Source organism: Lynx canadensis, chromosome F1, assembly GCF_007474595.2.
Source record: "Lynx canadensis isolate LIC74 chromosome F1, mLynCan4.pri.v2, whole genome shotgun sequence".
Taxonomy (NCBI): Eukaryota; Metazoa; Chordata; class Mammalia; order Carnivora; family Felidae; genus Lynx; species Lynx canadensis.
Window position 1 is genome coordinate 61,973,294 of NC_044319.2, and position 13,700 is coordinate 61,986,993.

A 13,700-nucleotide genomic window follows, 5' to 3' on the forward strand; every position below is an offset into this window, starting at 1 on the left:
TGGGAGGTCAAATGTGCATCTCAGAGCTGACGGGCGGTTTTCGTGGAGTGAATCAGAGGGTATCAGGCTGGTGGCGGAGAGGGCAGAAGTAAGGCCAAGGCGATCAGCCCGACCACGCAGGATGGTGACCTGGATGAAGGGCCTGCCATGGTCACGCCAGTGGAGAGGCAGGAGCAGGCTTTGAGGCATTTCACCCAGGAGAATTCTGCGCAGCTGGGGAACTACTGGGCGTGTAGAGGGAGTGAGAAAGAACTGGGGGTGATTCTGCAGTTTCCAGTTCAAAGGACCCCATGCAAGGGAAGGCGTCTCCAAGATACGAATTGGAAGAAGTGTTATGCCCGGAATTGGTGATCCCCAAAGACCACCAGGGAGCCGAGGCCGATGCAAAAGCAAAGAGCCTTCATTCGAGCTAGCTCGAGCTCAATCCCCTACCTGCAGCGACGTGACGCAGCGGTGAGATACCGGAGAGAGAGAGCGGGTTTCAAGAGCACAAAGGTTTTATAGGGATCATGGCCTTAGCCGATTGGCTGGGGAAGGGTCGTGGCCTCAGCCGATTGGCTGGGGAAGGATAGACCAACGACTGCCAAGGTGTGGTCCCAGATCAGCAATTATCAGCGTCACCTGGATCTTGTTAAAAATGCAAATGTTGGGCCTGGTGGTCACAGACCCACTGAGTCAGAAACTCTGGGGGTGGGGCTCAGCAATCTGTGTTTGAAGAAGTCTTCCAGGAGATTCTGATGGACCTGAAGTTTAAGAACCACCGTGTCTGAGGGTCTCTAACATGTTTGGCCTCAGTGTATACAGAACGTTTCTCACTGGTCACCTATGAACCATTGGCTGTCAGCCTTGCTGTGCTATATAAATACCTAGCACCAAACACCATCCCCAGAGACTCTGATTAATTGGTTTGGGGAGGGGTAAAATGCTCCCAGGTCATTCTAAGCCTGGACAAGGTTGAGGGCTCCTGCCTCTGGCCCCAACCTGAGAGAAGCCCTCCCTCTTCTACTCACACTTTCCACGCCTCTCACACTCCCCTTCCTCCCACCTCAGACTTCGGAAGAATGCACGAATCGATAGCCTGCTTCCTTAGGAAACGTAAGTTACTCAAGGGGAGGAGGCGTGGTCTGAGGTTTGAGCCTTCTTTCTGAGGCCATGTCGGGGACATAGTTACTAGGCCATGTCGGGGACATAGACTGGCCTAGGTCTGCTCTTTCAGAAGAACTGATCTAGAACTTGCCAACTGCTCTAACAGCTGTCCTTTCTAGTGCTCCAAAGCGTGGAGTCATTCGCAACGAGGCAAGGATAGCAGGAAGTACCAAGTCTCCCAGAGGAGAGATGGGAAAAGACGCGGGAGGCAGAGGATACAGACACGGCGGTCGGAGGAGAAATGAGCCGGCCTTGTCTCTGACGTGAAACGGCTGGAGTTTACTTTCCACGATTTGTGGTTGCTCTTGAGGGCACATCTCAGGGCGATACTGTCCTGGGAGAAGACAGCTACCCGAAGGCCAGATGGATCGGTGGAAAAAATCTGGGAAATTTACAAACAATCCTTCTAAAGAATCGACAAAACTCTTGCTTGCCTTTCTTCAAAAGCAACGCCCCCACAGTCCACCCTGGAGAGTCGCTCTCAAGAGGTCACCACTGCCTACTTCCCACGGTCGGACTCACTGCTAATTTTCACTTGCCGGTGTCCTGACTAGACTCCTGCGGGGGGCAGTTGCCTTTAACCTAGACCCTGCGGTCATCGTCGGCTTCCTTCCCAGAGGGGGAGGCAGGAGCCAGGGGACCAGGACCAAGAGCCAAATGCCTGTTTCCGTCGGGGGTCCTGTCGCTGTGTGACCCTTAAGGCTAAATGATGTGTGGTCCCTGTGCAAGGTCACCCCAAAGCAGGGGTGCGCTGGAGCCAGGAGAGAGTGGAGCTGTTTTTCTATCCTTTTCAACCCTTCCTTCAGGGTTTGGGGTTTTTTTCTTAAGACTTGCTCTGGGTCTGGGAAATTTAGAAAGAGAAAGAGGAAACAGGAAAGTAATTCTTAGAGAGGAAGCTGACCCGGCGTTTATCTCCTGCTTCCCAAACCCCTTTTCCCCAGTCCCAGAGAGAACCTCCACCTGCCCCAGCTCAGACAGGGCGCAGGACGCTCTGGGGAGGGAGCCACCCGGATGCCGGCCCGGGCGAGGGTTTGGTAATGGGTCCTGCCTTACAACATGCATCTTATTTTCGTTTCTTCTGCTCCATCCATCAGGTTCCTTCCTTTCACGTTTTCTGTCCCTTCTCGCCTTCCTTTTCTTTCTCTTTTCATCTTTTTACATCTTCTCCCGCCCACTTCCCTTTCTTCCTGTTTGTCCCCCTCTCGCCTGTTGAGTCCTTCTTCCTTCTCTTCACTCCTCTCCCCTTCTCCTTGACTAGAGCACTGAAACGTGTTCGTGCTGCCGGCGGTTTGCTGGGTTTGGCCCACACCCTGTCACCTCCTCGACGTATGATCTTGGGTACATTTCTGAACTTGCCCGTGTCACATTCTCTCCACCCATAACGGAGCGACAATCACCGCATCTACTGTGGAGTTTAGGTCCAAGGGTGAGATTCGATCACGGAAAGCACTCCACAGAAACTTGGCGATTAATAAGCACGCCATCAATGTGAGGCGCTACCGCTATTCAGTTTTTGCTCCGCTTTGGAAGCGCAGTCCTGTCGCCAGGCAAGCGGACTTCCGTCCACGTGCTTCAGAAATTCAGTGGTTCTTGGCCTCAGCTCCGCCACGATCACGTTGGGCACAAAATCTAAAAGACTGCTCACCATTCCTAGGTGAGCTCTTCCTCAGTCACCTCACTCAACTGTGCCTCGATTCTACAGCACAAAAAGGACAAAACCCAGTTATCTTCCTTTCTCGTGTCATTTTTCTGTGTGACATCTAGAAAGCAATGCCTATTAAAACAACGTTTGTTTGGAAGGTTTCCCCGGGTGGCTCAGCTGGTTAAGCGTCCCGCTCTTGGTTTCAGCTCAGGTCATGATCTCGCGGTTCGTGAGTCAGAACGCCGAGTTGGGCTCTTTACTGAGAGCTACAGAGACTGCTTGGGATTCCCTGTCTCCCTCTCTCTACCTCTCCCCCACTCACAGTCTCTAGATCTCTCTCTCAAAATAAACAAATAAACATTTAAAAAAACAGTTTTTTGGGGCGCCTGGGTGGCTCAGTCGGTTAAGCGTCCAACTTTGGCTCAGGTCATGATATCACAGTATGTGGGTTCGAGCCCCACGTCGGGCTCTGTGCTGACAGCTCGGAGCCTGGAACCTGCTTCGGATTCTGTGTCTCCCTCTCTCTCTCTCTGCCCCTCCCCCACTCATGCTCTGTCTCTCCCTCTCTGTCAAAAATAAATAAACATTAAAAAAAAAGGTTTTAATGATGAACAGTTGAGTGGCCATCATGCAGTCTACTGGCCTAAGTAAACTCATGCTTTTTTTTTAAATTTTTTAATGTTTATTATTTTTGAGAGAGATAGAGCATGAGCGGGGAAGGGGCAGAGAGAGAGAGGGAGACACAGAATCTAAGCTGAGCTGTCAGCACAGAGCCCGACACGGGGCTCGAAACCACGAACTCTGAGATCATGACCTGAGCCGAAGTCAGATGCTTAACCGACTGAGCCACCCAGGTGTCCCAGTAAACTCACGCTTCATATCCAGTCTCTGCACTCAGTGAATGGAGCCCCTTGGTGTTTATACTGCACTTTGGGGTCTTGGTGGATCACATGAGCCCGTCTATCTGGCTGGCTTGCTCTACCGATTTTTTTGGTCCACGTGTTGGACCTAGGCTGATGGATAGTGAATTTTCCTGTGGAGGCAGCCTTTTGCTTATTTTTTTTATTTTTTTTTTTTAACATTTATTTATTTTTGAGACAGAGAGAGACAGAGCATGAATGGGGGAGGGTCAGAGAGAGAGAGACACAGAATCCGAAACAGGCTCCAGGCTCTGAGCCGTCAGCACAGAGCCTGACACGGGGCTCGAACTCAGGGACCACGAGATCATGACCTGAGCCGAAGTCGGACGCTCAACCGACTGAGCCACCCAGGCACCCCGGAGGCAGCCTTTTAAATGCTTCTTTCTTCTTTCCTCTTTCCCCCTCTTTTATCCTCCTATGATTTCATGTCTAATCTTAAACATTCAAGCACTATTAACATGGAGTGCCGGAATGCAGCTTGGGGCACATGAGTCGTGAAGTTTCTCCAAAGTCAAGTTTGCAAACTGCTATTCATATAAATGAGTCTCCTAGTCCATCCCTATGTGCCTGCCCCCCCCCACCCCCGCAATAAAAGGACAAGCACATGGAGGTACCACAGGGCGGAATCATGAGGGACACAGTCTCTGTATTTCCCAGGATAAGCAATGCCCTGCTGCGGCAACCAACAGCCTCGGAAATAAATGACTCAAATCAGCAAGGACCTTTCCTTGTTCCTTCGATACTCTTTTTTTTTTAAGTTTAATTATTCAGTTTTGAGAGAGGGAGAGAGAAGACAGAGAATCCCAAGCAGGCTCCACGCTGTCGGCACAGAGCCCGACGCAGGGCTCGAACTTACAAATCCTGAGATCATGACCTGAGCCGAAGTCGGACGCTCAACTGACTGAGCCACCTAGGCGGCCTTCATCTGATATTCTGAAGTGACTCAAGGGGTCCTTCATCTCGCAGCTATACAATCTGAAACATATAATCCCCCACGGTTGCCAGAGGAGAAGAAGAGAGAGATGGAAATGCACTTGGCCCTACGCCCAGCCGTGTAGGCTTGAAAGTGACCCTCTGCTCATCCCTTGGCGTGTGGGCATCTGGTGAGCGCTTCGTGTCTCTGCCATGCTCTCTGGAGGCAAAGATGACTCGGGTCAGATCTCAGCTTTGCTCCTTGATGGCAGTTTGACCTTGACAAGGGACGTAATTCCCTGTAGTCTCCTCTTCGGCAAAAGGTGGTGGATGTTTCACAGAGGCCATGCCCGTGACTGGCATCTGTATCTTAGGGTTGGAGTGAGAATCAAATTATTTACCTATGCAAAGTGCTTAGGGCAGTATCTGGCCCATAATACGCAATAATGAGTGGTTTTTAAAAATGTGCTCTTTGATGGCGGTCAGCAAGAGTTTGCACATATGTGTTATTTCATGGCCGACCATCAAGAAGAAAGAAAGGATGAGCAAGGTAGAGGCTGAAGGAAAGGACACTGCTCACGTTTGCTAACAGCAGTGACTTGAATTCTTGCACCACACTTGGTAGATGGTACTACACCCAAGAGCAGCGACCAGGCCCTTGTGGCGAGTCTGACCCGTCTACGTGGCAGACAGAAAGGGCAGCCCTGGGCGTCTTGAGGCAAGGTTGCAAAGCTTTCCTCTAAATGTTTCTGAGAAGTTCGGATCCCTCTGTGTGTTTTTCTCAGGAGATGGTGCATAATTTTCATCAGACCCCTGAAAAGGATCTGTTCCTCAAAATAGTTGAAAATCCGTGGTCCCCAACACCCCGTCAGCTGACCCTCGCAACGGGAGAAGTACAGTTCAGGAACTGGGGGTCTCATGACATAATGGATATAGTACCCGTGACCATGAATGTGAACAGTCTACACCTCTTTTCGAGGGGAGGGAATCTGTAAGGGGGAGGGAGGGCTTTTTGAGCAGTTTGGGCAGGAATCTGTCCCTCAGGGATCCACAGCTCCCCTCCACCCTTGTCAGTCTCCTCCGCTCCCACCTTCTCTCATCGGGCAGATAATCGGAGGTAGGAGGCGAGGAGCTCTGAAAGATGGACTCTATCTCTGGAACAGTTACTGAGGACCTGGAAGGGCGGCACCAAGTCTCTTAGCAAAGTCCCTGGAGCCAAGACGGCCCCGGCTCCGTGATGAGGGGTAGGCGGGGCAGCGGCAGGAACTGCAGACAGACAACATCTACTTTCTGCTGTCTTCTCCAGAGTTGGCATGGGAGCAATCAAAGACTGGATGTGAGCCCTCTGCCATCATCCCCCTACATCCTGCTGCTTCTCTGTGGATCATTAATGTGTTTACAAGCACATGGTTTTGTCTGAAGCATTTATTTACCCTTGTTATTAAGATGCGTGGGTTTCACCGGAAGCATCAGCTTTGAGGCCTTTAAAAGCACATGATAAAAGCAGGCATGCAAACGGGAGAATTCCGCCCACGGGCTGTGAGCGGGTAAGCTCAGCATGGCCAGCGGTGATAAAGGGAGAGGCAAATACAACTGAAAAACACACTTGAAAATTGTATTACATAAAATAATTTACTTCTCATTCAGAACGACCTTCTGGACCTGTGTGAGATAGCAGTCCAGGAGCACAGGTACAATCTGAAAGTCATGACCGTTAAAATAGGGCAAGATCAACAGAGTTACACGTTTGGATCCTGGAGTCGACCAGAGACAAAACTGTGGGAGAAAAGGGACACGGACGAAGGACTCTAGGAACACTGAAAGCAAGAACTGCCAGAGAGAGACAAGAAGGGCTCAAATGAGAAAACCTAGATCTTCGATACAGTGAGATCTGCATATACACACTCTGGTGTCTTCATTCTGCGACCCGGCCTGTTGGCTTAGGAGCCACAAGGTGCTCACGTGTGTCGTCTATGCTGGAGGAATCGGTATTGTGCATGCAGGCGTGCGTGTGTGCTTCGGAGGCTGTGGTTTTACAAGAATGAGAAGAAAATTACTTCCTGGCCATTCATGAATAATTCAGGTGATATCCTGCACCCCCATTTATAAAACAATACAATAATAAAAACATTGTACAAAACATCATAAATAACATAAATGAGAAATTTTCAAGTATTTCATGTACCTTGAAAAGTTCCGAACAGTAGTTCTAACAATCGATCTCTTTCTCTCTCTCTCTTTTTCCCCTTTCTCTCTCATTTAGTCTTCAGAGCCTAAAAGGAGATACCCCCAGGCTCTGTTAGCCCTGATGTTCGGGAATGGAATGAACAAGATCCTGCGCTCAAAAGAGAAACTTACAAGGGCTTTTCAGTTTGTGCAAACAGGTATCCCTGTATAAAATACAATCCTTCCCTTGCTGCTGGTTTCCAGGTGCAGGCACAGAGCCTGGACCCACGGTGGGGAAACCACCAACCACCCAGGGAAGAAAGGGGCCTCATCTGATGGCTGAAGTCCTCAGGCAAAAACAAAATGAGGAGAGCACCTTGGTCAGGAGAGGGAAAAAGAGTCGAGGATAAAACTATTAACTTCTGTGCCCTCGCTCAGCCAGTATCATCCGGCAGGTAGAGCTGGCGAGGCCCCACCTGCGTTTCTTCCTTCAGTTCAAACACCTTCTCTCCCAGCTCTGTACCAACCCTGCCAACAATTATGCACCAAGCACCCAGTCAAAGAAGGGGAAGCCAGCGGCTCAGGGGCTGGAGAGTGCCGTTAGTAATGACCAGCCCAAGACAGAACTGCGGCAGTCAGGCATAAGACTCTTTAGGATACTTGCTCCTTAGAATACGGTTCAATCTGGGAGGCTCTCCGTGAGTAAACTACGCATGAAGTCCCTTGGCTGCTTCTCCAGCAAGATCTGTGGAGTTTTACAGAATCAACTTTCCCCAGATTAGCATGCCTTTCTTGGCCTGCGTGGCGGCTGGTTCCGTTTGCCTGTTTGATTGCAGGATGAAAGGCCAGGGATCAGAACGTGCATATAAGTATGTGCACCCACTCTAGTGATGAGCACCTAGGGTCTTTCCTATCTCTCCTTGCAGAAATATATATGTAATATACATAGACACATATACATAGAATGTGTATGTATGTGTGTGCCAATATATGTATATATGTAAATATGTGTATACGCATAAATGTAAATATATGTGCCTACATACATATATTTACACACACACATATACACATAATAGGTCAACCTCATCTAAACACTTAGAGTTTAGAGAAAGTGCCAACAGAATACACGTGCTTGTGGATGTCACATGAAATGTACCAACCAACACACCTGAGGTCAAGCCGTTGGGAGGAGAGAGCTCCACGTCTTTGAAAAGCCACCCCTACAAAGCCATTATGTGGGTACTTGCTCACGTGGCACCCTAAAGGAAATCTGGGAAAACCGGACGGGAATGAGGTCCTGCCCTGATGGGACACCGCAACACCAACACTAAATCTACTTCTTACATGGGAGTGACTCACACATGGCAGGCAGCACGAACACTAAGCTACAAGGTGGGTTAAAAGCCCTCGTGCTTAATACAGATCAATATTCGGCCTCGGGTTCTCCAGGCAGAAGTCTTGGTACGTCAGCCTCCGGCGCCGTGTGACAATCAGGCGCACTGGGGGACCAGAGAAGGACAGTCTGCGGGACTCTTGGCTCCTTTCTGCTTCTCCGAGCCAGCGCTGGAGGAGTCGGCCAAATCAAGATAGAATCGGGACTTGAGGAAGCGGCGGTAGGAATCCTTTTCCATCAGGTTGAAGATCCTCTTCTGGGCCTCGTCAAAGCAGGTTATCGTGGGCTCCAGCATGTTCCGGCTTGTCTCCTCCCTGGTGCAAGAATCCAGGTTTACCTGCAGGGTGAAGGCCGAGACGTATTAGGCACGCTGCCCTGGGGAGGACGGGAGGCCGCATGCTTCGTAGTGAATCAGGAGTGTGCGGCTTCCATACCCCAGAAATGGAAAAACAGAACATTCCGCGCCACCCTGGCACCTGCGAGTGACAGACTATAAAAGGTTCATCTGCTTCTGGGCAGGCAGGGCACGACCCTCATTCTTTCTCACAAATTGGGGAGATTTATCAAAACACTCGTGAAGGGAGGTCATCCAAGTCACCCGGATAAAAAAAAGAGCTTTTTCTCTTGATGATTTACTTGAGGTGGTCGAGACCGTAATGACCTCTTCCACGGCTCTATCTTTTCCTTTAACTCGGGTCATCTAAAGGTCTATGCCATTCAATACCACTTGTAGGCAATTTCACCAAGACCCAGGGAGTTCTCTGCCATGAAGACCTACCTCTTTAGTGGCCTGGACTGAGATGAATTCATTATAGATCTTTTTCGCCTTGGGACTCAGTTTGGAGGGCGATTTGATTTTCTTGTACTCTTCACAGCTAATCCAGAAGTCAATGTTCTCCTCGCTGTATTCAGACTTCAAGAAAGCTTTGAAAGCCGCCAGCCCACCTGTGATGGGGGAGAGAGACCCACACTCATCACCACACTGACCGGCCTCCTAGACAGCATATTTCAGGAAAAGCCAACGTGCTTGAGAGAATAAAGCATGGAGACCTCAAACAGGCCCCTCTCTCCCCACTTTCTGGGGCATCACTTGGGGTCAGGTAACCCTAATCTGTTTGATATCTATTGGATCCCAGTTATACCTAGTGCTCTTTGCTCAAGGTGTGAAGTCTCATTCCAGAAAATGGTGTTTCTGAAATGCCCATGCAGCTACCAACTGCCAAAGTCAGTTGGAGAAGGAGATACTGAGGTCGACTCTGCAAGAAACATCAATATTTGGCATATTTTTTCCCTCTACCCTTTTTCCATGTGGTGAGAGAGATGGGGTCCGTACGAACTTCTCATTACGTATCACGACGCTCTAGGGCACGGGAAAATTTTAAACAGACTGATTCCCCCGAGTCTGGAAGTCAGAGGAAACCCCACTCTTTCTGCAATTCCTATTAGATCAAATATAGTGGGAGACAACTTGGCTATCTAGAGAGCTTGTGTCCTCATTCTAGGGGGGAAGAAAGTCATCAGACTTACATTCATGGCTAATCAGGTTTTCCAGTGATTCAGCCCATTTTTTTACTTCCTCTTGGCTCACCCTGGAGACATTACAGAGACAAAAAAAAAATAATAATAATAACTTTGAATGCTGTGATACAAAACTACGGCAAGAAATTTAAGATCCTGAGAAAAATGCGGATATTTTATTTTCCGTCTTGAGGATGCGATTTGTTGCCGAGGAGGGCAGTCTTTCCACTAAATGCCTGGAAATTTCAAATGCAAATCTCACTTCACTAGGACCATACCTTCTTTCTTTCCTCATAGAACATCTCTGACATTAAAGAGTTTATAGCCCATGCGTTTTCCCCGAGGCCTTTTCTCTTACCTCTGACAAACCACCACTTTGTCCTTCTTGCTGTGGGAAGAATTATGTTCGCAGGAATCAGATTTCTGCAGCAGGAAACCCAGCCGATGTTTCATGTCTTTTGCACTGCACAGAAGAAGAGGAGAAAGAATAAAGCCAATTAGCTGCTTTACCAGATGCCCCCGTGGCAGAGCTCAAAGAGTCCATTACTAGGAAAGGGACAGGAGAGCGGTTAATTTAGGAGATGGGGGGTGACGGTGGCGTGAACTCTCAGGAAAACGAGATCCCACTTCTGTTTCTGCCCGTGACTCACTACAAAACCCGGGGCCGGAGTCACGGCCCAGCCTGCTCTGTCTGCGACAGAGTTCTGACCCTCAGTCGGCGCCAGGAGCCCCTTCTGTACGCCTGTCATGTTGACCGATGGAACGCTTTGGCGCCTCTCATAGAGACACGCTGAAAACGTGACTGCTCTTCAGGTGATCTGTGGGCCTCAGAAAGCAAGCAGAAACTGTGAAATGTGGCACGCCACCTTCTGGCCCGGGGTCGCTTGTTTGCACCTGCCTCAGAGGGCCCTGCAGAAGCCCCTCCGCAGGGGAAAGGGCTGCGCGGTCCCAGCCTTGCACGAGGTGGGCGGAGCAATTCCGCAATTCTCACAGCGGGATACACACCACGCAGGGGGGTGTGCAGCTCCAGCAGGGGGAGGAGGCGGCCACCGCAGATGCTCTGGCGAAACCTGAGCTCCTTCGGGGCTTGCTTCTAGAGCAATCCTCCGGGGCTGCTGCCGCTCTCCTGTCTAATATCTACACGGTAAGGCCGTTTACACGATAAAGGGCATCCGAGACTTAAAAACCATAAAGGGAAGCAAGCCAGAGTCATCACTGCAGCTAGTGATTGTCTCATTCGACCCGAGCTTCCAGTTTATTTGTCCCTGTTTAATAGGTAGCGAGGGGACGGCGGGGCACATGACTCACTCAGAAAGAAGAAGCTTTTAATAAGTTTTTAAGCTCGACTTTCTCTCTCTGTTAATTATTCTTTGGCTTGGATCTCTTTTATTATAAAAGCCAGGACCTAGTGTTAAAAGAGAAATGTCATTGTAAAAGAAGTGAGAGGCTAGATGCTCCTCCTGAGAGGGAGAGAAATAAAGTCACAAGGATAAAGAGCCATTTTAGGAAGGCTTCTGATGGATCAGTGGCTTCTCTATACATGTTGCCCCAGAAAGTTTGAATTCCGTTATGTTCATGGACTGCCCCTAAAATGGTATTTTCTCTTCTTTACAAGCCCATTTTTCCCTCCTCTGCTTCTCCAATTGGCCAGGGGATGCAAAAATCCTCCTTAATGATACCAATATATAATCACGAAGGCTCACGTGATTCTAAGATAGAAATACATTGTGATTCGGTCCAAACAGAACTGATTTCACCTTTCCGTGTGCTGGGTCAGGGTGAGACCTGAGTTACTAATCAGTGCAAGTCGTCTCATAAAGAGTTGGAAGTAGGCTTAGCAAGTGTGTGACATCTGTCCTTCCAACACAGTGCAACCATAAGCAGGAAAACCAGCATGACTTCAGAGGTCACCGGAGTCAGGAAACCAGATCTGATCTGCACTCTGCCACGCACTGCCTGTGTGACCTTGAGCAGTTCATGCCCTTCTGCAGTCTCAGGCACTGATGCTAGGGCGAAGCACTGGACTACTTAACTTGCAGTTGACCAGCGAGGAGGGGGAAGAGCCGTCCACCTTGCTGATCAGAGGTTACCTCCCCTTAGCTCCTCGGGCAGACTCGTGCAATCTTTCATCTGTCCCCGAAAATCCTTCCCAGAGCGTAACTCCTTCCTGGCAGTCCTGTATTTTGTGAGGGTAATTTTATAGATGAGCTAACCGTAGCTCTATACGATTCGCTCCGTTCAGCTCAGGATAGGAATGGTGGAGGTCAGGGGCATTCGTTCCATAGGTGCTTCATTGTAAAAGCAGCCATGAAAGCGTATTTTTACAAAGAATATTCTTTCACACTCCTGAATATTCGAAAGGGAAACTTCTAAGAACTGCACAGAAGACTGTGCTTTCTGGGATACTTCTAAACTGAAATTTAAGGTGATTTGTATTTGCAGGGAAACAAGGGGATGGTGTACCTACAGACTGACTTTCTACCTTTAACTGTAAGATGAAATAATGTAATATGCACCAGTTCTGCCTTTTTCTTCAGCTGGCTAATATACAAGCATTCTCTGAAAGCATTTATTTCTATCTTTTTAAAAGCCAAAGGCATACAAGGACCTATGAAGTAGCTTTATTTATTTATTTATTTATTTACTTATTTATTTATTTATTTAAATCAAGAGACAGTATATTGACACTACATTGACAAAAGTAGGATGAGATCTTCTACAGAACCCTTAACGATTTGTTAGGATCAATACTTTTCAACCACCATTCACATAAGGTATTTCAGGAGCTGGGGGAAGGGGCAGCGAGAGCAGGGGGACCCAGTATTGAAACTCATACTGTATTGGCACACTTGCTTATAAGAGCGTAAAGAGTGTTAGATACTGCAGCACCACACAGAAAGCACAGTGTGCCCATGTTGGAGCCAAGCCTCATTCTGGGGTATCTTTCCCTAAACAAGACCTACCCCCCACCCCACCCCACCCCCCCGCCATCGGGAAAGCTCAGAGCCATGATTCCACAGACCCCAGCGATGCTCAAGTATAATAACAACAATCACAGACCACCGCATTGAGTCCGAAACCCTCTGATCACTTCTTCCCTCGAACTAGCTTGGTGAGAGGATCGGGACGGTCCTCGAAACCGAGGTCAATATAAAACAACACACAGGTGCCAACATCTGGGGAGCACACTCCTCCAGTTACAGTGTCCAGCTGGTCTCGGAGGAAAGCTGGCAGGTCAAGGCTCTCCTGACCACACTGTTTCTGATTCCAAAGAACGAGGTCGGCATGTGGTATAGGTAAGCAACTAAGCAAGACTCCCCGAAAGTGTAACGCAGGGAGTGGCTGAAAATGATCTTACCTCCTCAGGCAAGAGGCCGGGAGACCTGCAAGTCCTTTGCACATCTTGTTAGGCGTGGGATTCGCAAACTGGGGAGGACAGGCGGCAGGCAGGAGGCGCTGCGGCTTCTGTTTTGAGCTCCCCGGCCCTCCTCTCGCGGAAGACGCTGTCAGAAATCTGCGAGCTGCTAGCGAGGCTGGCGGGGTCCCTTTTATAGCCCAGCCGACGCCGCCCGGCCAATCAGACGGCAGTTCTGGAACCGCCCCCCCCTCCGTACCGCCCGGCCATTCAGACGGCAGCTCTGAAACCGCCCCCTCCCCTCCGCGCCGCTCGGCCAATCAGACGGCAGCTCTGAAACCGCCCGCCCCGCAGCGCCCTCCTCCCCGGCTGCAGGAGATGAGCAGGGAGGTACATGACGCATCACCGTGCTAAGTGAACAGCCCGGGAGAAACCTTTTGCGAAGCGGGAGGAAGGAGAAGAAAAATGTGCTCAGTGTCCCTACCGATGTCGGTATGGGGTTTTGAATTCCTAGAAAAGGGGGAGGGGGAGGGAGAGTGTCACATGCTACGAAACATAGGTGTATTCATTCTAATATAAAAACAATGTCAAGGAAAAGTTGCCTCCTGGAAGGAAAGCTGGCAGCAAGACTCGGTGAGCTCACTT

General features: G+C 49.5%; 1 protein-coding gene across 2 annotated transcripts; it reads right to left on the reverse strand.

Moving 5' to 3' along the window:
* Positions 1–6,027: 6,027 nt before the first annotated feature.
* On the reverse strand, positions 6,028–13,217 carry RGS4 (regulator of G protein signaling 4). Of its 2 annotated transcripts, XM_030302948.2 has the most exons (5): positions 13,059–13,217; positions 10,059–10,163; positions 9,710–9,771; positions 8,961–9,127; positions 6,028–8,519 (listed from the first exon to the last, which is right to left on the reverse strand). In XM_030302948.2, exons 1-5 carry the CDS (start codon positions 13,100–13,102, stop codon positions 8,280–8,282), a joined length of 618 nt encoding a protein of 205 aa, XP_030158808.1. In that variant the 5' UTR covers positions 13,103–13,217; the 3' UTR covers positions 6,028–8,279. The 2 variants fall into 2 exon arrangements, with proteins under 2 accessions (XP_030158808.1, XP_030158809.1); XM_030302949.1 differs by lacking the exon at positions 8,961–9,127 and having other exon boundaries at positions 8,449–8,519; positions 13,059–13,183.
* Between the last annotated feature and the right edge of the window lie 483 nt (positions 13,218–13,700).

Coding starts and splice junctions, on each gene's coding strand:
- RGS4 (XM_030302948.2), bottom strand. CDS start 13,102: ATGTGCAAAGGACTTGCAGGTCTCCCGGCCTCTTGCCTGAGGAG. Junction 10,164..13,058: donor CCGGCCTCTTGCCTGAGGAG/GTAAGATCATTT, acceptor TCTTCTGTGCAG/TGCAAAAGACATGAAACATC. Junction 8,520..8,960: donor CAGTCCAGGCCACTAAAGAG/GTAGGTCTTCAT, acceptor TTCACCCTGCAG/GTAAACCTGGATTCTTGCAC.